Source organism: Bos javanicus, chromosome 20, assembly GCF_032452875.1.
Source record: "Bos javanicus breed banteng chromosome 20, ARS-OSU_banteng_1.0, whole genome shotgun sequence".
Lineage (NCBI taxonomy): Eukaryota > Metazoa > Chordata > Mammalia > Artiodactyla > Bovidae > Bos > Bos javanicus.
The window spans coordinates 13,879,591-13,907,207 of NC_083887.1; the positions used below are offsets into that span (position 1 = coordinate 13,879,591).

The 27,617-nt window shown below is 35.2% G+C and overlaps 2 protein-coding genes across 3 annotated transcripts in view; one reads left to right on the forward strand and one right to left on the reverse strand.

The window, feature by feature from the left end:
* The window catches only part of TRIM23 (tripartite motif containing 23), a 35,769-nt gene extending 32,807 nt beyond the window's left edge, over nt 1–2,962 (forward strand). Inside the window, exon 11 of the mRNA XM_061393409.1 lies at nt 886–2,962. Within this exon, the coding sequence (XP_061249393.1) occupies nt 886–1,065 (180 nt within the window). The 3' untranslated portion in view covers nt 1,066–2,962. The remainder of the gene's footprint in view (nt 1–885) is intronic.
* A 2,530-nt stretch (nt 2,963–5,492) lies between these two features.
* PPWD1 (peptidylprolyl isomerase domain and WD repeat containing 1) lies at nt 5,493–27,615 on the reverse strand. Of its 2 annotated transcripts, XM_061393407.1 has the most exons (11): nt 27,389–27,615; nt 24,123–24,225; nt 22,083–22,183; nt 21,821–21,941; nt 18,181–18,628; nt 13,944–14,134; nt 12,924–13,113; nt 9,793–9,974; nt 8,518–8,599; nt 7,390–7,572; nt 5,493–5,794 (listed from the first exon to the last, which is right to left on the reverse strand). In XM_061393407.1, the coding sequence occupies exons 1-11, from the start codon at nt 27,576–27,578 to the stop codon at nt 5,651–5,653; spliced, it is 1,935 nt and encodes a 644-aa protein (XP_061249391.1). In that variant the 5' UTR covers nt 27,579–27,615; the 3' UTR covers nt 5,493–5,650. The 2 variants fall into 2 exon arrangements, with proteins under 2 accessions (XP_061249391.1, XP_061249392.1); XM_061393408.1 differs by lacking the exon at nt 27,389–27,615 and having other exon boundaries at nt 21,821–21,867; nt 22,161–22,183; nt 24,123–24,174.
* Between the last annotated feature and the right edge of the window lie 2 nt (nt 27,616–27,617).

Sequence of the window (27,617 nt, forward strand, 5' to 3'; positions counted from 1 at the left end):
TACAGAAGTTAAAAATACTGGTGGAAATTTTTTTCTGCTTGTTCTAATAATGGAAATGTATCTTTATTTTCAATATATGTATTAAGAAAAAAAACTAGAGTGTGTACTGTTCATTTACATGAGTGTGCATGGAAGTTTTCTGGAAAAATATGAAAGCAGTTGTTACTGTTGGTTGCTTCTGGGAAGAAGGGTATTCAGGGCTGTTTGGAGAGTTTTTTGTTGTTGTTGGCCTTGCTGCACATCTTGCAGGATCTGAGTTCCCTGACTAGGGACTGAACCTGGGTCCCTGGCAGTGAAAGCATTGAGTCCTAACCACTGGACTGTCAGAGAATTCCCTGGGAGAGTTTAATAAACTCTTTATAAACCCTACATAAGAGCCATTTCTTACGATATACCTGTATTAATTTCCTTTTAAGTAGATGCCTTATAATGACACGGGCAGTATCTTTCATTCAGGGGGCACAGCCTTCATTGATTTCATTGCAAGACTATTGCCTGGTGGTCCAGTGGTTAAGAATCTGGCTTGCAGTGCAGGGGATGCTGGTTTGATCCCTGGGTGGGGAACTAAGATCCCCCATGCTGTGCAGCAGCTAAAACTGTGTGCCACAGCTAGAGTCCATGTGCTACAACGAAGGATCCCACGTGACACAGTGACGATCCTGTGAGCTCATGCAGCCAAATATTTTTTTTACAAGACTGTTCTTACAAACTGTTATAACCAAAACAATTCTTTTTCTATTCTCATTAATCTCTGAATAATTACTGAAAGTTGAATTTAGGCTTCTGTTAAAATGATACCAGCAGAATTGTATATAGCAATAATTACAAAAATGCTAATTTTCATAGACTTATGAAAATTTTTTTTTATGTGTATATATCTTTTAGGATGTTGCTGGAGCTCTGTCAGTAGAAGAAATCACTGAGCTTCTTAGTCTCCATAAATTGTGCTGTGGCCGAAGCTGGTATATTCAGGGCTGTGATGCTCGAAGTGGTATGGGACTGTATGAAGGACTGGACTGGCTCTCACGCCAACTTGTGGCTGCTGGGGTGTTGGACGTTGCCTGATTTTAGATGTAGCAGTTGTTTAAAGTTTTGTGGTTAAGAGTTATTTTGCACATAATATGATGTAAGAAATTCTACATCTGAAAGATAGTTAATTTACAATGTATATATTAATATAAAAGGAATCTTGGATTGGGAATTGAGTACAATATTGCTTTTAAAAACCAGTAAAATATAAATAGCTGATTGAGCAGATTAAATTGGATTAAACAGGGACTTACTGGGTATACATTTTTTAGACATACATTTGTTAAGTTTTTCAGATTACATGTGTACACACAGATTATCTAGCACACACACATGCACGTTCTACTTACTGTAGGTACTACTGTTATGAAAAACTGGGATCCACTAGTATTCGATCCAGCATTGGGAAGTAAGTAGTCGCAGTGAAAAAGCAGGTGAAGGTTTATTCACTCAAAGGAAGAATAGCCAACCAAGTGTCTAATGAACCAGCGGTTTCATTGAACCTTTTTATGAAGCAAGTGGAGCATGGCTTTCTTAATGTGCCTTTTGACTGGATTTTGGCAGTATTCAGTAGCAAAAAAGGCAGTGACTTAATGAAATAAAATCCAAACTGCATCTTTGGGTAATAGGATTAATGTTCAGTATAACAGACATCTTTAACGCTAAGAACTATAAGCTAGAGAAGATTAATATTTTATACAGTATTTTATTAAAGCTCTCTTAAAGCCTTTTGTATAAAACCCAGTGAGTTAGAATGAAATGTAATCCTACTAGGCCTGAAGTCAGATCAGTACTACACTGAAGAACAATTAATAAAAAAACTGTGAAAGTCAGTTATATTCTAGTTGATCTGCACTTATGAAAAGACTGATTTGCAGAGCTGTACCTGGATATATTATTTCCAAGGTCAGAGTTCTAAATTCGTCCTTCTATTTTTCAATATAATGTACCTAGTAGTGTTTTTTAAAAATAATATTGCATCTTTAAGGAGAATGACTATAGGTAAAATGTAGTAAGTTACATAGAGAAGCCAGTGTTGGTCTTACGTAAAAGGTAGAGATCTAAGTAGAAATTACCTCTACCTCAAGAGAAGTTATTTAAGCAGTGGAAGTGATTACTTTAAAATGTCTTCCCAAAATAAGTGCATTTATTTAAACAATAAAATGTGATCAACGATTTTCATGACAAGGCCTTAAGAGGTTGTTTGAGAGAAACATGTCTACAAAAGGAAAAGAAGAAATGTGAAAAAAATTTATATCACATTTATTACAGGTCTGTGAGTAAAAAATTTAAAGTGTGCGCTCTTTACTGTTTTTCTTTTTTTAAGGAAACTCCCTTATTATGGCAGTCTAATTTTATATTTAAAAATACCTAGATTGGGTTTTATAGTTTTTTTTTTAATGCTCTTTATACTTTAGATGAAGTGCTTCCCAGGGGGCTCTTTGATAAAGATTCTACATGCCATCGTAGGAGACACGGGTTCAGTCCCTGGGTTGGGAAGATCCCCTGGAGATGGGAATGGCAGCCCACTCCAGTATTCTTGCCTGGAGAATCCCATGGACAAAGGAGCCTGGTGGGCTACTGTCCATGGGGTCACAAAGAGTCAGGCACGACTGAGCACATACTTTAGGATGAAGTTAAATCCTTATGATGGCTGATGACAAGATGTGACTTCTGGGTGGCACTGTTTTGGTTCAGTCTCTTCAAATATATTTCGTTTAAAACAATAAAACTTTTAGAAAACAAAGCATTAAAAAAAAGGCTGTCAGTTATGGGCAGTGTGTAAATGAGTAAATAATATTTCATCCTTTATTTTTCAAGTAAAAGGTCATGCTGTTACAAGTGTAGTTTGTGCATATAATACTTCTGAATTAAATTAATATTTGATTGCAGTAACTGTGAAAAATAAAAAAAGTGTTACATTTGCCTGTGAGCCCTTGAACTGTTTTGTCTACTAGGTAATTCAAAAACAGTCTAACACTAATGTGTAAACATGCTTTCTTCTGTAAATTTATTTTACCCGTTTTGCTTGACTTTTAAATCACATTCCTACGTATGTCTACAACACAATTTAAAAATTGTGCTTAGACCTGATTGTGTCTAGTAGTAGTATTTATTATTTTTTTAAAAAGTTTTTTTCAGGCTCTTATTTTCTATCTCTGGCTGTACTTTCACTAATTATTAGCAAGACTGCGCTAGTTCCCTCTGGGAAATGTCACACTTCAGAGGTTTTAAATACAGTCTACTTGGATTTGCCTCCTGGCACTGAATTTCTGTATTAAGCTAAATACTATTGTATAGTTTATGTAAAGCAGGTTTTTCAAGTGTATAGTCTTGGTCTGTAATTCTGGAATGCTTTATAATCACCACAAGCCATTATTTGCATTATATAAATCATCAGTATGGATAGCAATAAAATGTTAAGATCACTTTAAAGAAATCCTATCATCTTTCTAAAAATTCTTGAATCATCCTGAATCATCTGTATAGTAGTATTGCTAGTAACCAATTAAAGTATTTGTGCTGTGGTTAAGAGAAACAAAACAAATTGGGATAGGGATTGACTTGAATGTCAAATTGAGATAGTTTATTAAAAATTTAGAAATGTTATTATTTGCAACTTAAGTCACATTTAAATGTGTATTAAAACTGTAGTGTTTTTTAAAGGAGAGCTAAAATTCTGCACTGACTAAAGTGAAATAGTTGCTTTTAAAATTTTAAATTTAACTTGTTTCACACAGAATATCATATTTTAAATAGCTGTTTTCAGAGAAGGCCTTGGAAAACCTCATTATATCCTGAGCTAATATTGCTAAAGAAAGACTTTTTATGTAACACTGAGATACTTCTCAATTTGCAAGGTGGTAATAAGGAAGAAAATAGCTATACTTTTCCCTATAAAGAGTAATAAATGAAAAGGACTAATGAGTATCAGTATCTTGCTAATAGTTTAAAACATGCTTTAAAATAGACGTGTGGCAATGTATGTTTTTTAGGTCTACTGATTATGGTAAATTTGTGACATGGAATGGAAAAATTGATTAATCAAACATGATTTCCTCTCAAAGCAAAAATAATTGAATTTTGGGGAGGATGAGGCATCACCACCACCACTTGGTGGCAGTTATTACCCGAAATTTAGGATTAAGCTTTTATGAATGAATTGACAGATAAGTCTAAACACCAAAAATTAGGGGAAAAAGGTAAATGTCATAGTGAAAAGTGTTATTTTGTATCCTGGTTTTAGTAAAGGAGGACACAATATTACAGTTAAGGCATGTTCTTCCATCAGTTTGTGGTACAAAATGGGTAAAGGAAATACTCCTGCTGATCAGTAGAAGGAAAAGTATAGGCTTAGATATAAAGCATGAGAATGTGAATTTCCTAAACAGGTCTGTTGAACATGTTCCTCCTGTAAGTTCTTAAAAGAGTTTGTTTGGAAAGTAGAAGCAGTGATTCTGAATAGTTATGAAGTAATTTATGAGGGTGAATGAAGAAATCAGTTTAAGACTTAAACTCATATTGCTCTAATTTCTACTAATCTCTTCCTTGTTAAGCAGATATTAACATTTTTACTCAATATATAGTTTTTTTGATGATATATTTTGTAAAATGAGATACTATAACCTAAAGACAAAAATTGTTTAGCTACATTAGAAAAACGATGTGAATAGTAAATGAACTATTATACAAAACCATGGACTCAGGTATTCATTTATTCTTATTCTTTTATTTGAATAATATTTCATAATTATTCAGGAATTTAACACTTTTGACCAGAGGAACTTCCTATTTATTGAAGTTTTGCTTACCACTTACTTAGACTCTTGAGAGTCCCTTGGACTGCAAGGAGATCAAACCTGTTAGTCCTAAAGGAAATCAGTACTGAATATTCATTAGAAGGACTGATGCTGAAGCTGAAGCTCCAATCCTTTGGCCACCTGATGCGAAGAACTGACTCATTGGAAAAGACCCCGATGCCGGGAAAGATTGAAGGCAGGAGGAGAAGGGGACGACAGAGGATGAGATGGTTGAATGGTATCACCAACTCGATGGACATGAGTTTGAGCAATCTCCAGGAGTTCGTGCTGGACAGGGAAGCCTGCCGTGCTGCAGTCCATGGGATCGGAAAGAGTTGGACACAACTGAGCGACTGAACTGACTGAGCGCTCAAAACTATTTGGCTTGAAAGACAAACCTTGTAAAAAAGGAAATGGTACATCACCAAAGTTGCCCTTTATTAAGATCTAATTAAACATGTTTCTTAAAAGAAACATTTGAGGGCAGACTATTTGGCATATTTTTAAAAAGCTGAGGAACAAATGCATACCATTCTCATTATTTAATATGGTTTTTAAGACTCTTGAGAAATTATGTATAAAGAGTGCTATTTGCCTGAGTTTTAGTCCATTTGAGTTTATCACCTCTTATGATGAGAAATACTGCAAGAAAACTCAAAGGCAGAGCTTTTAAAAAATAGCCTTTAATGAAAAATACACAACTACTGAATTCCTGAAACATGATTTGTACATTCAGCAAATCTTGAGCTTCCTTATGTAAAATAATCCTGTGTTTAATGTATGTGTATTTTTATTTATACAGACAATGAGACAAATCTATTTTACTTGACAGTAATATTTATGATGCTGACATCTTCATAGGGCTTATCTGTTTTGGGATTGACTTTGACATTGGAGATCCTTTGTACGACTTCCATTCCTTTAGTCACTCGTCCAAACACTGTGTGCTTATTATCAAGCCAAGGCTGTATTGGAGGACAAATAGAAAATCTTGGTAAATCCTAAACTCTTAAATCACACCCACTGGATGAGCAAATTAAAAAGAATTAAACTTTGGCTTCATTTAAAAATATAATTAAGATTATTTTCACTTAGCTTTTAAGAGTAGTTTCCATGTCATAATAAAAATAAAAAAGCATAGTTAAATATTTAATATCTGCATCTTTTAGATCAAAGGGAGCTGGGAGATGTTTGCTAAAGCTAAGTTTCTTTGCAGTAACGTTACCTGCTCAAGAAGCAGTCTGGAATACTTTAGGCAGCATGTGCTCTGGCATCAGAGATAGGAGTTCAGACTCTGGCTTTGCTACTTACTTGACCTTTGGCAAGTTCATCAGGTCTCACTGTTTCCTCATCTATTTTTTTAAAACTAGCTTCCCTGGTGGCTCAGAAGGTAAAGAATCTGCCTGCAATGTAGGAGACTGAGGCTTGATCCCTGAGTGGGGAAGATCCCCTGGAGAAGGAAATGGCAACCCACTCCAGTATTCCTGCCTGGAGATTCCCATGGATAGAGGAGCCTGATGGGCTACAGTCCATGGGTTGCAAAGAGTTGGACATGACTGAGGGACTAACACTTTCACTTTCATAATGATACTAGAAGTATTGTGAATATTACATGAGATCATGTACCTGGAAGACAGACAGTAGTTATAAATTGTTTTCTTTATTTAATTCTAAAAAATAAAAGTTTTTGTAATTTTGTAGAACTGCATAGCAGCAGAGCTAGATATTCTTACATGTATTTCATCAAAGCTACAGTGTCATTGATTAAAAAGAAACTTTGGCTTCATTTTAAAATATAATTTAAAAGATATATTTTCACTTAGAAGCTTTTAAGAGTCGTTCCATGTTATAATAAAAAATAAAAAAGCTGAATGTTTAATATCTCCATCTTTTAGATCAATGGGAGCTGGAAAATGCATTCTGATTTCAGAGATAGAAAAATGTGGGAAAAACTGTATTAAAATCAGGAATTCTTATACTCTCATCCTACTATTCTAAAGATGAGGAAACAAGCCCAGAGGTAGAATAATTTGTTTTGGATTGTCCAACAAATAGTGCAAAGCTGACTTAAACTCAGCTTTATTACAAACTCAGCTTTGTATTTATTATAAATAAATTATTTAATTTATTATTATTTATTGGCCTGAATTACAAAAGTACTGATTATAAAGTGAAGTCTTGTTAGGTAATTTTCCATTTTCCTTTCTAAATTGTTTTCATTTTTATATCCTAGAATATATAAATAATAGAGAATAATAAAGCTCTCTTTTCCACTGAATTTAGATCAAAGCCCATGAATCTTTGGCTTAAATTCACCTGGAAAATGCCTCCAGGTGGCTCAAGTAGAAAAGAAACTGCCTGTCAATGCAGGAGAGATAAGAGACATGGGTTCGATCCCTGAGTTGGGACGATTCCCTGGAGGAAGCATGGCAACTCACTCCAGTACTCTTGACTGGAGAATCCCATGGACAGAGGAGCCTGGCAGGCTATAGTCCTATAGCTGCAAAGAGTCGAACATGACTGAAGCGACTTGGCACACACACATGCATGTTCTACTTACTGTTGGTACTACTGTTATGAAAAACTGGGATCCATTAGTATTCGATCCAGCATTGGCCATGCTGAGTGTATATGGTCTGTCATGTCGTAATGTTGAATGAAATTCATCTTCAAATTCTCCTCCCCATATACTTTCTCCTCCCATACCAGTACCTGTTGGATCTCCTGTCTGAATCATGAAGCCCTTAACAGAAAGTAGACAAAGTAGTATTACACATATTACATATATGTATGCTTTGGAGTCGTATATTTGTCAAGAGTGCTTTATATTCAATAAAATCTTAATATGTCATTCTATAAACTGGTTTTAAAGTAAACCCTTGGTTATACTTTAGATTATGTATTTTCATTGCATAACTGCCACCTTCTCTCGATGATGGAAACAAAAATGTAAAGGTCTTTCCATTTATAGACAGGCACTATCTCACTCAGTAACTAAAGCCAATTAATAGTGTAGATAAGTTTTAGGATCTTGTTTAATGTGTTAGGTCTTACGTAATTGGCCCACTCTTTTCTCTCCCCTTTCCCTAGACACTCTGAATGTCCTAATCAGTCACTTCACTAATTCCTTCAGAACTCTGAAATCTAATTTTTCCTTCTGATATTTCTTCTGCCATTTCTGACCTGCCAGTAATCAAGAACTACCTCACTGCTCCTTACATTTCATGGAATGTCGCTCAACAAAATCCTGGGCTGAATTCATTCTGTTCATCAGGTATTAGTGGTAGTTTTCACAGATAAAAGTGGCAACATAGCTCTTCTAATACTTAATCTTCTAGATCTAGACCTTATCTAGCTACTAGAAACAGGTTACCTTGGCTACTGATTTTATCTCAGCAAGACCCTTTACTCATTACCTGATCCTTCGTTTTAACTGCTGACAAAAGACTGCTGCAGTGTTTCTAAAAAGGCTACCCTGCTAGCTACCTTTTTAGAAAATCAAGGATACCTGTTCCTATCCTTGATTTTATATCTGATTTTCATGATCACCCATTATTCTTTTGACTTCCATAGTCCATTTTTCCTATTCCTAATAAATTGCTAAGTGTGAATGAGATTCCTTAGGTTCTAAACCTCGTTATACAATAACATACTTTTCCTTAAATCATATAAAATTTGCATAACTTACCTTAATTATGCGGTGAAATGTGTGTCCATTATAATAACCATTTCTGCTGTGAACACAGAAATTTTCCACGGTCTTAGGGCACCTAGTGAGACATATATTAAAAATATGAAAATTTAATGGAGGATCTTCGGAAAGTTTTCTTTGTAGTTTGGCTTCCCAATGGTATTTTCAGAATCTTCTGAATGTTTCAGGACAGTCTTTTTTTCCATAATTTCTTCTGATCTCAGCAGAAGCAAGAGTTGACAGGGTATATAGGCAGTAGCCTGTTCTTATAGTTTATATAATACACCATCTTTCTATCACAACTGCTTATTTTACTTGAATTTGAGAGTATTTAGGTTCCAAAGTCATTTAGTATTTTTAAAAAATATAACCATAGCACCATAACCCATTGTATATAGTTCCTGGGAAAGGTAATTTTCTTATAAAAACAATGTTATACTATGGTGACATTTCCTGACCAAGGACTTATTCACTGCTATGACAGCTACTAAATTTAATAAACTTTAAATGATAGTCACACACTCAGATACACTTTCTAAATAATATTAACTAATCTCATGAGATGATTTAATACTGTATATTATCATATAATAGCTCCCAATGCTGAGAATGGCAGAGAGAATCAAGAGAATCTTGTACCAACCACATCAGGGAATAGGCTTAATGGATGCATGGGTTCTGAATACTTAAAATGAGATAGTCCAAGTGTCTAGAATTGCCTAGTTTTTTGTCTGGTGTCAAGATATGGTAAAATATTGGACATAAAACATTCATATCAAAATAACAAAGTACTTTTAAATCAAGGCACTGTACAAGATGTCTTCTTTTGGATCAAGAATAACCAGTCGTATTGCATTGTATTTGGTATTGTTTGTGCATTCTTCAAACTCAAATGTCAGGAAGGAAAAGTAATTATCCACCCCTTAAAGATTTGAGAGGAAAGCCAGTTATAACAAGTGAGCCACAAAACCTATAGTTGGCATGTGTAGTGGATGGTAGCGGTAATATACATTTGTGTGTCAATCTATAGTTTACATTTAGCACTGTCATATCTACTATTTGTCATAATAATAAACCTGTGAAATATGTTTATGTATATATAAAATTTTCACATTTCCTAATGTAACAATTATCAGAGAGCTTAGGAAAGATGCTTTATCTAACAGTTCAATTTTTCAAAATATCTTAAGTCAAAATAACAAGAAGTTGCAGTTTCTTCAAATATATACATTTACACTGGTATTTATTTATGACAACAGAAACAGTACATACTCAACAGGAAAGAGTTTGATGTGAATGTCTCCCATGCTTGTGTGGATAATGGCACTATCTGACACTCGTTTAGGTCCCTCAGCTTGAGTAGCTGCCATGACTTCTTCTTTAGAAGGTTTCTCATTAAAAACATCTCGGTCAGAATCTGCACTTTTTGTATCTTCTGGTTCTCGTTTAGTAAACTCAAGGAGGAAAATAAAAAGTGAGTAAATCAATTAAATTTTTCATCTGGTTAAAGTTTATGAACAAGAAAATTGCATTTCTAATGAAGTATTTGAGGAAACTAAGAATTTACATCAGAATAAATGCTTATTTATGGAATTGCTTCCAATCATAGGACGTGCAAGGCAGCTAAATTTCTACATTTGCCTAATGAGAAAATTCATATGATGAAGATGAATGATTTCAAATGGAATTTAATTTCTTTTTTGGTGAAATTTTTTGAGTACCCATTTAAAAACAGGCAGTTTTGAGGTAGCTCTCTGCTCTGCCTTCTAGTATGTCCTACCTAACCTGCCATCTATTGCTTACTTTTCACTATTTAGATTGCCTGAATTTGAACTATAGTTTGCCACTTAACTAGTTACATGACTTTGGGGAAGTAAATTCATTACTTTCATTTCCTTACTCATAAAAGAGGATGATAATAAAAACTACCTCAAAATGACACCTGATATGAAGATTAAATGAAGGATATAAAGTGTTTAGAGATAGTGCCTGACACATAAGGCAATATATACATATTAATAATTGTTATTACTGTGAACAGGACCTGGTGCTGGCAGGATGAGGATTCAAAGATCAATCAGCAGTGGACCTTGACCTCCTCTTTTGTTTTTTTTTGACGGAGTCCCATCTGATCTATCTAAACCTTGAAGCTTGGAAGAAAGGATGTATAGTACATTTTGAGTGAAGCAGAAATCTCAGGATCCTCAAGGTCTACAGAGAATTGAGAAAAAACTTTCAGTTGTAAAATTCTGGACTTCTAAAGGCCTATTTCTTTTATTTGACTCTCAGTAAGCAGAAATCTGGAGAAGGCGATGGCACCCCACTCCAGTACTCTTGCCTGGAAAATCCCATGGATGGAGGAGCCCTGTAGGCTGCAGTCCATGTGGTTGCTCAGAGTCGGACACGACCCACTCCAGTATTCTTGCCTGGAGAATCCCAGGGACAGGGGAGCCTGGTGGGCTGCTGTCTATGGGGTCGCACAGAGTCGGACACGACTGAAGCGACTTAGCAGCAGCAGCAGCAACAAGCAGAAATCTTCTCTCCCTAAGAAAGGTGGATATTAACTGAGCTCCAGAAAGGTAAATCTAGTGCCCAGACTCTGTTTTGCCTAACGTCAGTCCTTGGTCTACTTGGATCGATTCCAGACTAAGAATCAACTAAGCCAGGTTGTCACTGCTTTAGCATATTATTCTCCAGTTACCAAAGAATGACATGTCTGTTTTACTACTTAATTATATGAATTTTTAAAATTATCTTGATTTAGTTCACATATAGAACTATTAAAGTTCAAATTTAATACAATTTTACTTTTATGGTACTGGATTTGCAAAAAGGGATATAACATTTGCATATATGAATACCATTTTAGTTTTATTTAAGAATATGTACATCTAATAATCCATGAAAATGTTAGCAGTATAAATACTCAGTGAGTGACTTAATTTTTTATTTTTCTATGTCTTCAGAGCTTCTAAGGAACGTGTGGTTTAATCAACAAACATAAACTCTGGGGAAAGACAATTTTTAAATAAAATGGATGGAAAATTAAATTTAGTGTATATTAAGAATTATCTTTTATGATTTTTTTTTTACCTTCAAAACAGTTAAATTATAGGTAATAACAAGAAAAAGTATTTTTCTTTAACATATATATTAATAAATCTTCAGCAGTGAATTTGAAAGTTTATAAGCAAAATTCTTATCTTAAAAGAATATATCCATTTTAGGCTAAAAGCTTGGCTGGAGTAGATAAACTGCTATTTCCCACATTTACCAAATGCTGATAACCTTTAGAGCATCACAGCTGTTTGTAAATTGTCAGATGAATGAATGAGTATCCTATAATGGGTCAGACAATTCACCAAACTCTGGAGTTTGGTATGTGAAGAAAACATAGTGCTCTGTATTTATGGATTTTATATTATCTTGAGGAAGAGAGGACAGTGTCAGGGACCCCTCCCCACCCCCCCAAAATCACTAAATTATTCCAAAAAGTGTGACATGTACACATGCAGGCACACCTATTCCAGACTTGATGTCAGGAGAGGGCTTCCAAGTTGGGATCTGAAATATGAAGAGGAACTGGGGAGAGGTTTGTGGCTGACAGAAGGAATAACCTGTGCAAACACCATCAAGTAAAAATAACATCAAGTCCTGCAAATGGGATCAAGTTCAGTATAGCCAATGAACTAAAAATGAAGAAAGATAAACTAGGAGAGTGGTTAATATATTAGACAGCTGGGGAGTCATTTAAGGATTTTAGGCAAAAAAATAATCACACCTGGGTTTTGGAAAGTCGCTAAGCGTGAAAGACAGATACAGACGCAGAGGTCTCTACACTTTAGATTTTTCTGCTTGACTGAACAAAATTAGAACAGTGTTACTCCTAGATAGCTTAGTAGTTTGATTTTGAGCCCAATCATACTTAACATGCAAAGTACTTTTAATTTTTCAGAAAAAAAATATCTCTCAGGAATGTACACCACAGTAGCATCATTACAATGGAATCAAAAGGTGAAAAAAGATTTGTATCTAGAGAAGGAAATGTGCAAGTCATGTTGAAGAGTAAAAGATGAATAATACTAAAACAGAAGAATTTTTAAAAGTCCACAGGAAAATCAATTTTGGATGCAATTATTACCACAGCCACTTACTTCCTATTGTCTTAGACAGCACAAGTTGTAGAAGCTAGGTTGAAAACTTGTTCAAAACCGGATATAAAACAGTACAGAAATACTTAAACAAACCCTAGTTAAAGATTCTACAATACTAATGTTATAAGATGGGGTTGTTTAGAAAGTCTATTATGGTCAACATTCTCTTCAGTTGAAAGCACAAGTTAAAAAAATAAAACTCCAATCAAACTGGAAGAAACATCTCTTGGTATTGATACTTCCACATACCATATAAAATCTATTCTTTTTGAAGGATGTACAGACTATTGTTGGGTCAGCTTGAATATTCTGAAGAACGGGGTTTTCAGAAGCTTTCATTTCTATAGTAGTTGCAGCACGATGTTTTTTGGCTATTCCCTGGAACAAAGCCAATTGCATCACTCTAATATTTTCTTGCTTGCCTAAGATCCGCACACACCTGGAAAATACATATAATAAAATTATCAGGATTAACTCCAATTATACCAACTTTGCAGATAAAAGCTAGGAATCAACTATCTTTTATTTTTGTACAAAATAACCAGTAAAAGGTTTTTAAAAAGTATTTTTCTGCCTCTCCCACTCCCCCAAAAAAGTTAAATTGGTAGGTATTTATCATTTTCAGATTAAAAAAAATAATTCAGTTAAACAGTTTTAACCTATCCCTATCGTTATAATCTTTCTTCAAGGCTTCAAGGATTCTGTATTGCCAAGAACTACAATATAAATTTGTTTATATGTGAAAATGTACAGTACAAGACTTTTTTCCTTTAAATATACTTTAAGTTCTTTTCATTTACATTCAGTGATAGTATCTGATTATAGCAATTTTGTTCTAAGACCAAATGGGCTGTTTGCACAAAAGGCTTATTGTGGTTTCATGCATTTTAACTTCTGATTTTATGTCTAGCAGGATGTAATGCTGAATTCTGTGGTTAAAATATTTGGCAACATTTAACATGAAACGGGCTAATTTAAATCAATAAGCAAAAGACAGACTGAAACTTGTTAAAAAAAAAACAACAACAACTTGAAACTATGCATATCTTTCTTCCATTTCTTTAACAAACATAAGTGGAAACTTTTTACATAAGATTATAAACAACCAAAAGACCACAGAAAAATCCAGTCAAAACATTTGGTTAAGTTTAGACATCTGGGACCATTCCACTTGTCTTGGAACAAACAAAACTCCCATTGTTTCCCCAAAGGAGGAAATGGTCCTTTAGAAGTAAATTTTTTAAAAGCATATGTGATATTAAAGCTTACCGGTTTGTTTCTACGTTTATAACTTTAATGCCCAGCATTGTTCCATACAGCACGAAGTGTCCAGTTTCATCAAAAACTATATTAATTAATCTTACTGCATCCACCTTCTCCAATTCACGTTCTACAGCCATCCGTCGACCAAATTCCATGTCTGGTAGCTGTTGCCTCATCTGCTGCAGTTCAGTAAACATCTAGGAAACAAACCGTTATTAACAAAAATAATGTTACATGATAAAGGGAAGGAGAATTTAAATAAAAGCAGAGTGTCCATTAATAGCCACTGACAGTTTATGTGCTTATACATCTTCTTAAGGAGTACTCTATAAACACTACAAGCAGGAATTGCATTAGAAAATTCAATCATAAAAATAGTATTTATACTAACTGGTTATTCTAATTAAAAAAAATAAGAGTTAATATAACTACTGCTTTTTCTGCAGAAACAATATATATGCTGCATTTTATATGCCACAGACAGCACTTTCCAATATAAACCATATATGTAATTTTAAATTTTTTAGTAGCTATGTTAAATGAAATAAAAATGAACATGAAATTAATCTTTTATTCAACCCAATGTATCTAAAATATTATCGAAAGACATTAAGCAAAATCAATAATACTAAAAAGCAACATAAAGACATTAAAATATTAAGCAATATTTAAAAATTGAGATTTTTTTTCCTTCTTATAGTAAGTCTTTGAAGTCCAGTGTGTATTTTATACTTTTAGTCCAGCTCAACTTGGACTAGTCACATGCCAAGTGTTCAGCAACCCTATGTGGCTAGTGGTTATTAAGCCGCACAATGCAGATATGGACTGTGAGACCGTGTTCCAGGATCATGGACCTGCCATTTAACAAGCACTTGATCTTATTTTGTATGATTTCACTAATTTATAACAATTTCATATTTCAGAAAATGTTTCAAGTTGTTTTGGAGCATCACTATGTATTTAATTATCATTAGGTAAATGTAATTTAGGATGGATGAATTTTATGAGTGCCCTTTAGTTTGGGTATTTGGTTTACTTTTCTTTAGATATTTAATACACAACTTTCAAGATAAGGGTCATATCTTAGTTACTATGTACAGTCACACTACCAGCCTCCCCAAAGATGTGATCTTTACATTCAGTTTCCCCAACATTTAGGGCATAAAACTGCAGAAATCAAAAGTGGCTCTCTATCGTGAATGAAAAAAGGTCAGTCAGGCTTATGTCCCATCTACTACTTTTTAATCATGCTTGCATTAATAAAATCTCTGGTTTTTCTAGATGTGGAAAGAACAACAATATACATAACTCCAGAAATGAAAAGGAGATATACATGTTAGGGAACAACATTAGGGTTTCTTGTTGCCAGTCTCTGAACTATTATTGCTTTACTCATTTGCCAGAAATAGCCTAGATGCTAGACTACATTTTTGTAGTATGGGAGCCTTGATTATTTTGCTAGAAAGAAGATTCATTTTCGAGAAATAAAGTTTATAGATGGTCATCTGCCCATGTAAAAGTAATAAATGCTAATCTAACCTTTTAAGCACATTAGTATCTTTAAAAAAATTATTTTAATTGGAGGATAATTACTTTACAATATTGTGGTGGTTTTTGTCATATATTGACATCAATCAGCCACAGGTGTACATGTGTCCCCCCTATCCTGAACCCCCTCTCCCACCTTCCCATCCCATCCCTCTGGGTTGTCGCAGAGCACCAGCTTTGAGTGCCTTGCTTCATGCATCAAACTTGGACTGGTCATCTATTTCACTTTTGGTAATATACATGTTTCAATGCTATTCTCTCAAATCATCCCACCCTTGCCTTCTCCCTCATAGTTCAAGTCTATTCTTTACATCTGTGTCTCTTCTGCTGCCTTGCATATGGGATCATTGTTACCGTCTTTCTAAATTCCATATATATGCATTAATACACTGTATTGATGGTTTTTTTTACAATATTCTTTAATATTGCATCTCTTTAATAGCTGCATCTCTTATCATCTATCTCATCATCTCTGTATGGCCAATATGCAGTACTCCTGATTAATAAAATACCAAAAGATACAACTTCATACCATCCAATTAAATTTGTCTATTAAACTAGGACTCTTAACTAGTTAGAACCCTTAACATGGAACTATGAGATACCAGTCATTAACTAACTAGTCACTAGCATTATTACTAAATTAATTGGCATTTGCACGCCCTTTTTTGGGCAAACTCCCTCATCCTGAATCTCAACTTCTGTCCTATACTTTGCTACTGATCTTACCACAATAATCCTATAATTTCAACAAATATTAAAGACAACAATGAAATAGAGTGAATTCAACAGCTCAGAGTATATGTGTTAAATGATTTGTATCCAGAGAATAGATTTGTTTTCTTAAGGAATCTAGGAAGAGTTGCAAATTGTGAAGAGTTTTAAAATTATAGTTAAGTTGAAGCCACCATTAAAGAAAACATCACAAGGTTTCTCCTTTTCCCAAAAGCATAATGGAAAGTGATATTTTTCCAATAAGAAAATGAGTTATGAGGATAATTTGACTAGCATACAAACCTTCCCTTTTGTTTGGATTCATATTCTTTCAGGCAGCTAATTCACCCAACTTATTACCACATCGCTAATAAGGTGACAGCATTTTTGAAGTACTTAATGCAAGGAATCTATTATAAACTGGTAGCTACAAAGACTGTAGAATTGACACTGTTGTACAATAAACACTATTGTTACAAAGATTTGACCCACAGACTTTTGGAATATTCAACATAGCCATAGCAGTTAGAGAACCACAAGATGGAAACATGATGAGACTCAAATATCCACAAAACCAATTATCTTTGCATGGATAAAAACTCATTCTAGAGCTACATGCTCTAATAAATACTTCTTTTCTTCCCCCTGTTTTTCGGCTATGCCAAAAGGCATTCAGGATCTTCATTCTCCAACCAGGGATTGAACCCATGTCCCCCTGCAATGGAAGTGCTGTGTCTTAAACACTGGACCACTAGCAAAGTCCCAATAAATTCTTGTTAACAGTTTTGTGTCAGGTATCATTCTTAGTGCTGGAGATTCAATCACAAGCAAAACATACAGGACCATAAATGACACACAGTTTAATCTACTGGGGGGAGGGGTGATACACATTAATCAAATAATAAGACAAAATGTTCTAAAAGAAAATAAATAGTGATACACTACCACATTAAAAAAAGACTGGAAGAATAGTGGAAGATCACTGGGGAAATGATTCTTTGAGATTTGAAGGATTGAGTTCAATAGGTAAGGGGAGGAATAAGGATTAATGGGACTAGGGGTCACTCCAAGCAGGAGGGACAGCATATGCAAAGGCGCTGTGGTGGGAGACGTAGTCAAGAAACTGAAAGAAGGCCTGACTGGGTACAGCAGAGGCAGGGAGGGAGGTGAATTACAGCAGGTTGAAGTGGAAGGGAGGGGTACAATATGGTAGGCCATGATTTTGGTCTCCCTCCTAAAAACAACAGGTAGTCACTGAAAGAGTCAAAGGATGACATGATAAGATAATGTGTTTTGAAAAGATTCCTCTGGGTGGAGCATGGAGAACAGGTCAGGAAGAAGTTAGAATAGATATAGGGAGTAGGCCATGCAATAGGCCAGGCAACAGATTATGAGCTATGGTAGTCACAGCTGTGCTAAAAGGAAATGTATGTATTTAAAGTATATGTAGAAAGTAAAATTGATAGGACTCATGATGAATTAAATAGATGGGTAAGGAAAAACAGTTAAAGATGACTCAGATTTCTGGCTTGTGCTAGCAGATACATATTGGTGCCATTCATGAAGACAGCAAAAATAAAAAAATAAAAGGATAGGGCCAGGTCTGTTTATAATGGAAGGCTGGAGAAATAAATTTTTAAGTAGTCATATAGAAGGCAGGAGTGAAAAGAATGAGAAGAGAAGGAAGCCTAGCATGGGTTTTGAGGATCTCAAAAGAATGTGCTTTCAAACAACAAAACTACAAAAACAGCTACGTAAGTGTAAGAAAAACTGGCTCAGAAAATATCACATCATAAACCTATAGAAGAGAGTTTTAAAGAGTAAAAATGCAAGACAGCAGACAAACAGTATCTTTAATGTGATAAGTAAATTAATCATCAATCTAAATGTCCATGTCCAGAAAAAAAATCTTTTAAGAAACAGCACAAACTAAAGACATTTTCAGAAAAGTAAAATATGATCAAATTTATATGGCACTTACACTTAGTGATTCATCAAAAACTCTCATGAGTTTTCCAGTTAAGAATCTGAAAATTCTAACTTTTCTGTCAGAACCAATAGTGGCTAATTTCTTCCCATCAGGTGAAAAACATATGCTGGTTGGATAGGCCTTGCACTTGGCAAATTCATATAAATCTGTGTCAGTTTTATATTCCCAGTTCACATTTTTGGGGAATTTATACTCATAAGGAGGACCGGTCCAGTATTCAATCATTCCAGATTTGTCAGAAGACACTACTGCTTTGTAAACAGGGTTTAGCCGTATCTGAGTAAGAGGTGATGTATGGAGTTTGTCAAAGATATGCAGTGGCTGGTTATCTCCTCGACCATCATAAATGAAAATTTTTCCTGTACTTTTCTCAGAAGCAGCAACTGAAGATATGGCATCCCCCGGGCAATAGATCCACTCACACTGTCCAGGGAAATACCTAAAATAGTAAAGAATTGAGGGGGATAAGAAGAGGCCAAAGCAAGTCATAAGCATCCTTACTCATTCCCATCACCAAAAAACGTCCCCGCCAGCGATTCAGCCAGTTTTAGATTCTTTGATCAAACGTAGCAGCAAGATACAGAACAGGGAAGAATAGGAAAAGTTACTAATTTTTCTCCTTCTGATCTCATAAATGAATGATAATAACTTCTGAGGACTGATCAAACCACAGGAAGAGAACTCACACAGCAAGTATTTACAAGGAAACTGAAACAGACCTGGTTCTTAAAATATTCTGAGGCTTTTTTTTTTTTTTGGATCTCGATGTCTCTGTCTATGTATGTGCTATTCTAAGTCACTTCAGTAGTGTCCGACTGTTTGGGACCCAATGGACTGTAGCGTGCCAGGCTCCTCTGTCCATGGGATTCTCCAGGCAAGAATACTGGAGTTGGCTGCCATGCCCAGGTCCTCCAGGGGATCTCCCCTACCCAGGGATCGGACATGCATCTCTTATGTCTCCTGCATTGGCAGGCAGGTTCTTTACCATTAGCTCCACCTGGGAAGCCCCTGTCTATATATACCTTACTTTTAAATAGGTTAGCATGTTAGTATACTTTACAAATCCACTCTTGAAATATTTAAGGTCAAAATATTTTAGTCATGGCTTTGCTCAAAAGAAAAATGTTCAGATATCACTCTCTCATTATCAGTAGCTTGATCTTAATACTATGAGCTTTGAACACGTTACCTGATAAAGTGTAAAAGAATTGGACAAATGTAAGGCAATGGCACCCCACTCCAGTACTCTTGTTTGGAAAATCCCGGGGACGGAGGAGCCTGGAAGGCTACAGTCCATGGGGACGCTGGGAGTCGGGACACGACTGAGTGACTTCACTTTCACTTTTCACTTTCATGCATTGGAGAAGGAAATGGCAACCCACTCCAGTGTTCTTGCCTGGAGAATCCAAGGGACGGGGGAGCCTGGTGGGCTGCCGTCTATGGGGTCGCACAGAGTCGGACACGACTGAAGTGACTTAGTAGTAGTAGTAATCAACATACTAAACTTATATATTCAATTGTGTGTTTTCTCCTTCAAAATCATCAGTCTGAGAAGTTACAGTTACTCCAATGACAGAGCTGATGCTTAAAACTTTTTGAGGACTCTCAGAATTTCTATAAAATCTTAAAAGACACAGGCATAGCTTGGAGATGTTGCAGGTTTGGTTCCAGATCACAAAAATTGAAAATTGCAATAATGTGAGCCATATGGATTTTCTTTGGTTTCCCAGTGCACAATAAAAGTTTGTTTACACTACCTGTATTTCTATTGAAGTGTGCAATCACATTATGTCTAAAAAATTACATGTATATATACATATCTTAATTTAAAAATACTTTATTGCTTAAAAAATGCTAATTATCATGTGAGGCTTCAGCCAGTTGTAATCTTTTGTAACAGTAACATCAAAGATCACTGATCACTATAACAAATATAATAATAATGAAAAATGAAATATGAGAATTACTAAATGTGAAATAATGACAGAAACTGAGCAAATGCCGTTGGAAAAATTGGTGAGTACAGACTTGCTCCATCCAGGGTTGCCACAAACTTGTTATTTGTCCAATAAAAAAACAAAAAAACAAAACACAGTGTGTGCAAAGTGCAATAAAACAAGATATGCCTGTTCTCTTTCAATACCCTGAAAGATGGCAAATGTTCAATATATATTTGATTAAAAAAACAAACAGCTAAAGTCTGGGGGAAACAAAGCTGGGAATATCAATAGGTATTTCTTTTTTCTATTTTTTTTTAAATTTTATTTTATTTTTAAACTTTACATAATTGTATTAGTTTTGCCAAATATCAAAGTGAATCTGCCACAGGTATACATGTGTTCCCCATCCTGAACCCTCCTCCCTCCTCCCTCCCCATACCATCCTTCTGGGTCATCCCAGTGCACTAGCCCCAAGCATCCAGTATGGTGCATCAAACCTGGACTGGCATCTCGTTTCATACATGATATTTTACATGTATTTCTATTTGTAGTCAAAAAATAAGTTCTTATCATAAATAATGAGACTGACTTCTTTTAGTGGTTCATAAACTGGTTTTGAAGCAAATTCCTAAAAAGTACTGTCACATACTGAATTGTGTAGTTCTAATCCCTACCTCCCTCCAATTCACACGGTGAAGCCCTCATCCCCAAAGTTACTGTATCTGGAGAAAGGCTTTTAAAGAGGTAATTAAAGAGGTGAGAAAGGTGGGGCCCTAATCCAACAGGCCTTGGCCTTCTTAGAAGTGGAAGAGCAAAATATTCCCCTCTTTCCCCTGTACTTAACAAGGACAAAGTGTGAAACCCGGAAGAGTCCTCACCAGAAAACACACACTGTTGGAACATTGATTTTGGACTTTCCACCTCCAAAAGTTTTGTACTTTCCAATCTCCTCATTGGAAAAGACTCAGATGCTGGGAAAGGTTGAAGGCAGGAGGAGAAGGGGACAACAGAGGAGAGATAGTTGGATGGCATCACTGACTCGGTGGACATGAGTTTGAGTGGGCTCCGGGAGTTGGTGATGGATGATAGGGAAGCCTGGCGTGCTGCAGTCAATGGGGTCGCAAAGAGTTGGACACAACTGAGCAACTGAACTGAACTGAACCTCCGGAAGTGTGAGAAAATATATTTCTGTTGCTTAAGCTACACATCCCATGGTATTCAGTTTAATTTCGTTACTGTACAGTCTAACCACATAGTTTGGGTATCAATATACTTTAAAGTTTAAAATCACCAAGAATTCCAAAAATGCGCGTAAGCCTTATAAAAACACAATGCTATATTACTGAAATAAGCATTACTAGGAAGTTAATTTAAATGCCAGTAAATCAGACATGATGGATGCTCATTAAATTATTAAGTAGTGTAAAATGGATATAATTAATCCTTGTTATGGTGCTACTTGGACATTTCTGTTGTAATTAATGACAAAACTCACAGCAGAAGCCCACAAACAACATCATAACAAAGATTCATAATACTTAATTTTCCCAAACAAAATCTAAAGGCACATTTTTAATGGAATGGTAATATATTCTGTTTAGAAATACCTATGAAATGGTGAAGTTTAGTTCAAGAATTCTTTCATTAGGTTAAAAATATATATATATAAACACACTTTAAAAAAGACTCACCCAAGCTTCAGCATATTGATCATGTCAAAGTTCACTACATCAAACACCTTCATTGCTTTATCATCACCCACGGAACAGAATAAAGCTCCCTCAGAGCTAACCGCAATACTCTCAATAACTCCTATTTAAAGAAACCAAATCAAAACATTCTAGTAAACATAAAAGAAATGGATATAATTAAAAGGAAACAAAAATTTAAAAAGAAACTTTAATCAATACAGTTGAAATGAGAGCCAAAAAACAAAAGAAGTGAAATTCTTACCTAGGTGACTACGGAAATGTTTAACAAATTCAATTCCCTCTTCTATTTTTTTCCAGAATTTAACATGTCCATCGTGACTAGCAGTAATAATAAAGTCTGTCCTGCATAAAAAATTGTAGAAGTTACTTTCTAAAACAGATGCAAAAAATCACTTTGTGCCCCGAAGCCAAATATTTACTGAGAATCTTGGACTCTTAAATAACAGATTACAAAAAAAAATCTTCCTTTATACAAACCACTGTATCACTGTATTAGGGTAGACATAACATTGCAAAATTTGAAGCTCTTTTCTGGATATCATAACAGCTACTGCTGCACTAATCTTATTTATTTTTTACTGGTGTATAATTGCTGTATGCCAGTTGTGTTGTGTTAGTTTCTGCTGTACAGCAAAGTGAATTAGGTATATGTAAACATGTTCAATATATCCCCTCTTTGTCACCACAGAGCACTAAAAAGTTCCGTGCTGCACTAATTTTAAATTTAAGAGCTAGGATCAGGATTGAGGTAATCTTGACATTAAAAAAGTCTCACAAGGAATCACTAGATCATAGAGTCCTTTAATGCTAAAATTACCCCACAGGCAGTCTTCTCACAGGGAAAATGTACTACCTTTCAGAAGGTGATAAATAATTAAATCCCAACATACTACTCACATATAAAGCAAAACTCAATGTAAGTTTGTTTCAGATGTTATCCAAGGTATTTTGGTTAAGTACCAACATTTTGTACAGTATAGCCTCTCATCAGTTATATAAAAATAGAAACCATTTGTTGAAAGCTATTAAGTGTTGAGTACTCTACATACATTATCTTAGTTATAACCATCTTTACAACAACTCTATAAGGTGAATATTTTTCACCATCTTTTTAAAAAATAGGAAATAGTTTAAAAATCTTAAATGTATTTGCCCCAGGTCTGTAGCTGGAGAAGAGCATTCAATATTGGGTTTGCCTAACTTCAAAACACTAGGTTTCTATAAAATCTTCAAAAATCTTTCCATTATAGTCTGCTGCCTTAGGTTAAACAAAGAAACCTGGAGTGATAGAAAGCTAGTCCTATATGCTGACTTATTAACTGACAACTTTCTACTAGGAAAAGAGCTAAGATTTGGTCAAAATTATCCCATATAAGGAATATAAAGATATTTAAATCTTTTAATTGTCTCCAAGAGATCAAGAATAAACTGATCCAAACAGCAAAGTAAATCATCTACTTCTTTCCATACTCACTGCCAATATCATCTCAGCCACCATCCTAATTCATCTATGATTACTGTATTAGCCTCCTAATTGCTTTCTCTGTATCCATTCTTGCTGTGTTTGAATCCATTCATTTCACCACAACCACAGTGATCTTGAAGTCTACACACACACAGACACATGTATACACATATGTGATGTTATTCTCCCAATCAGGTTCAAAATCTATATAAGAAATAGAACACTGTGGGATTTCTTGCCTTTTTTTCTCCAGCCTCAACTACCACTTAAACCCCTCTAAACCTGTTTCCTTATCTAGAAAATGTAGATGGATACTTAAGACTGTTAAGATAAATGGGACAATTAATGAAAAAGCCTTGATACAGGACCTAGACATAATATGAGCTGAACAAAGAGCAGAGTATTACTATTCCTTCTACAAAACCCTATTCAGGTATTTTAAAGGTTCTCTGACATTTCCAGAATGTCTTGGATCTCATCATTTTCCCTATTTGTACTGAAAAGGCCAGCTACCAATTACTCCCAAATTAACTAATATACTCTCCTTCACGGAAGCTCTGACACTACCTGGATTATCCCCTATTGGCATCTGTCTCCAAAACACATGTACACAAACTAGGGAATTTGGTCTTAGAGAATGCATCTTTGTATGATAGAGGAAAGAGCATGTAGGTCTTTATTTAACAAATTATTTCAAAACCTATGGAATGAAATAGAAATCCTCAATATCCTAAAGCTACTTCTACAATTCACCTCAAAACTGAAGTATTTAAAAAAAACAATAAACTTTTCAGAAAAAAATACAGACAGACTTACTTGGTGCACACCACATGGGTGATAACATCTCTATGCATGTAACTGCGCTCATACATGGATGCACTGGGGAGATTATCAAGATAGACTTTTTCAAACTCTAGAACTAAGGGAAAAAAATAAAGAAAAATATTTTTAACAACTGGAACTAGATAATATTTTGTATTTCCTTTTAGATTTTAATTTCTCTCAATTCACACGTAATGAAAAAATATCCAGTGTCTGTTATGTCAGTTGTAACTTATTATTTCATAGTACTGAATAGCACCATTGTTTATTTGGTCATGAATCATTCTCAGGTTTTATACATATGCTTAACTGTGTCCCAGAACTTAAGAATTGAGTGGCTCTGGCTTAATATACAAGTTCCATTAAAAGAGAAAAACCGTAAGTTTCATGAAAATATTGCAACCAACTTTCCAACCATATAGATCCAATTATTACTGCTAATTTAAATAAGTAGTAAGAGGTCAGAGGCCATCCAGAACATCTCAGTTTATCTTGAAGGCAATGATCCTCTTTGAAGTCACTGATACTAGGTTTGAGTAAATGTAATAAATGCTTAGATTTCTGGAGCTGAGAAAATCCTAGAGAATGTCCAGTTGAGTGCTTCTCAAACTTTTTCCAAGGGCAAAACATTTTTAAGAGTGGTAATCTGAGGAAATATTTCATGATATGAGCTATAAAAAATTTTACTAGTAAAAAAAATGACATACCTAAAAACAACCCAATGATGGCCAAACATGCCCATAAAAAGTTCGTAAATTAAGCATGATCGTTTTATGGTTTTTCATCACTGCTATTTAGCAAGCTAAAAGTTGTGTCCAACAGATTATGTCTCTCTTCATTTTCAGTTAACAGAACTTCCATTTTTATATGGGAATATTAACATCCAGCTATAGTATCTTCTTCACCTTCTCTGCAGTTAGGAGTGACTAAGTACCAATGAAATAAAAGTGGAAGTGTTGTGTAACAGCCAAGAAATCTCCCTCAAGAGTTGTGCCGTTCTTTCTTTGCCCCATCTGACAGTTTAAAACTTGGAGATAACCATCAAGGACAAACATGAGGTCCATATCCTAGTGATGTTGGGGCATTAAACTAGGAAGGAAGAATCTTTGGAGCCTCCATACCAATCCCAGACTACTTTAGGACTTTTATCTTTATTGTCATTTTGGATTTTTTTATTTATTTATTGTCATTTGGATTTTTCTGTAATATACAGCTAAATTTAATCCTGATGGATATTCCTTTTGCTGTTAGTTCACTTGTTGAACAGATATTTACTGAGAACAAACTAGGTTCCAAGGGACATGGACACGAAGAGTTAACACTGTCTTGAGAAAACCATCATTGATTGGTAGAGCCATATAGTATATGATATATATAGAGAGAGCACCATATAAGGTAGAGCCATATAACCATTTATAGTATCTTTCTGAAAATGTGTACAAAAGCCCAATGTCCAAAGAACATGTTAAAGGGGATGGTTTCATTTCTACTAAGTTTTAAACCCTATCCTTTTAGATAAAATCTTCAGTGACATTTTCTAACATTTCATACATGTTTTTGAATTTCAACTTCTTCTTTAAACTGAATACACTACTGATTAATTTGAATAAGCATCTGTCTCAACTGTATTGTTTATAAGCTCTTTGTTTCCTAACGCTAATATCAGCACCTTGATATTTTTGGACTTTTCCATTTCCACTCATTTCCACAAAAAGGGACCTGATATCTAGTGCAAGAAAATAATTGTGAACATACACATAGTAATATTCATTCGTTCAATACTTACTGAGTACCTGCTATATGGAAAGCACTGTACCCAGCACTGGAGCAAAATAGGCATGGTCTTTGCTCTTATATGCTTACAGTCTTAACAGTGAAGAGAAACATTCATCAGACAATCACATGAATAAACATACAATTTTAAAATGTAGCAAGTGCAATGAGGAAACAATTGCTATGGAAACATTTAACTTAAAAGACTTAGCAGTAAAAAAGGTAATTGCACTTTAAGGGTGTTAAGGAACAATATTCAAAAAAGTAGCTTCTTCAAAATTTGGATACATAAAATTTTGCTGTATCTGTATCCAAATTGTATTCAAAATTTAGAACCATAAAAATGTCACTCTGATAAATACATCTCATACTTATGATCAATGTGCTTTAGAAACTCAGCCCAGACTGGAAAAGTCATAGGTTTTCCAGAGAAGGTAATAGCTGAGCTAAAGGTTGAACGACAGTAGGTTAAGTGAAGTGGGTGAGGAAAATTATTCCACCTTGTGACACCCACGTAGACATTCGCAGTTGTAAAAGGGCATGCCCCATTCTCTAGTGTTATATAGTATGGCTTGGACAAAGAGTAAGGAGGATCAAAGATTTGGGAGAGGAAGTAATGGAAATGTGCTGAAGGAGGAATCAAATCAAGGGCCTTACATGCTATACTAGGGAGTTTGGACATTGTTCTAAAAATAATGAGAAATCACTTAAAATTTTTAAGTTGGAAGAGTAATTAAAGATTTGAGCTTTCAGAAAGATCACATTTTAATGGTCTTATACGTTTAAGGAAAACATTCCAAAGAACCTGAAAAATAAGAAAATTTAATGTGACCCTTTTACCAACATCTCCCCCCTTTTTTGGACCACCCTTTTTATTTGATAAAATTTTGTCCCTATTACACGCTAGTCGCAAAATGCTTCCGGCCATGATATCTCAAGAGTATGGTGTGAAAACCACAGATCTTGGTTTTTGGATGAAAAACTTGTAATCCAGGAAAGTTTTGTAATTGTCAGAAAACTCATTAGTGGTGGACTCAGGAATTAAATTATCCTTATCTATTCCTTAAGACTCTAAATAGGCACCACCTTCCCGGGTGGCCAAATACACTACCACCACTCTTCAACTAAAAACCTGAAATAGAAACGGTTTTCTTTCCCACATCTGCTAAACGGGGTTATTAAGACTTCCAACCTCATACGGCAGCTGTACGGATTAAATGAGCGGTGCCAAACACGTAAGTAATGGCAAGTTAGCTTTAGCCTCTATTGTAACAAACCAGAGATTGTTAGATACTATTAAAAAGACGCTTTACTCTGTCCAAATCACTGTTTCGGAGTAGAGAACGGCCAGAAGTGAGAACACGACCCTCTGTTCCGACGACACAAATCCCCACAATCACACACCCTCCGTTTTGGGGTCTGGTTTGAACTCTCCCACTCGGGGGACACAGTATTTCGTCTCGCCCTGTGCCTGTCTCTGTAGCTACCTTTCCTCTTCTTCGCCAATGTTGCCTCTACAGGTAAAGGCCCAACCCAGCGCTCTTCATTTTCTTCTTCGTTCTCTTGAGGCACTGCCACTACCGGCTCTCGAGCGCTGAGTTCCGTTTTTTCCGGTTCCTCCGGGTCCCGGCGCCTTCTTCTTCTCAGCTGTGAATCACTACCACACTCGGCCGCCATGTTGTCCGAACCGTCAGAAAGTGCGCGACACTCACAGCT

Coding starts and splice junctions, on each gene's coding strand:
- PPWD1 (XM_061393407.1), bottom strand. CDS start 27,578: ATGGCGGCCGAGTGTGGTAGTGATTCACAGCTGAGAAGAAGAAGGCGC. Junction 22,184..24,122: donor ACCCATGTGGTGTGCACCAA/GTAAGTCTGTCT, acceptor TTTTTTATGCAG/GACAGACTTTATTATTACTG. Junction 14,135..18,180: donor TTTTTGATGAATCACTAAGT/GTAAGTGCCATA, acceptor TTTGTTTCCTAG/ATGTTTACTGAACTGCAGCA.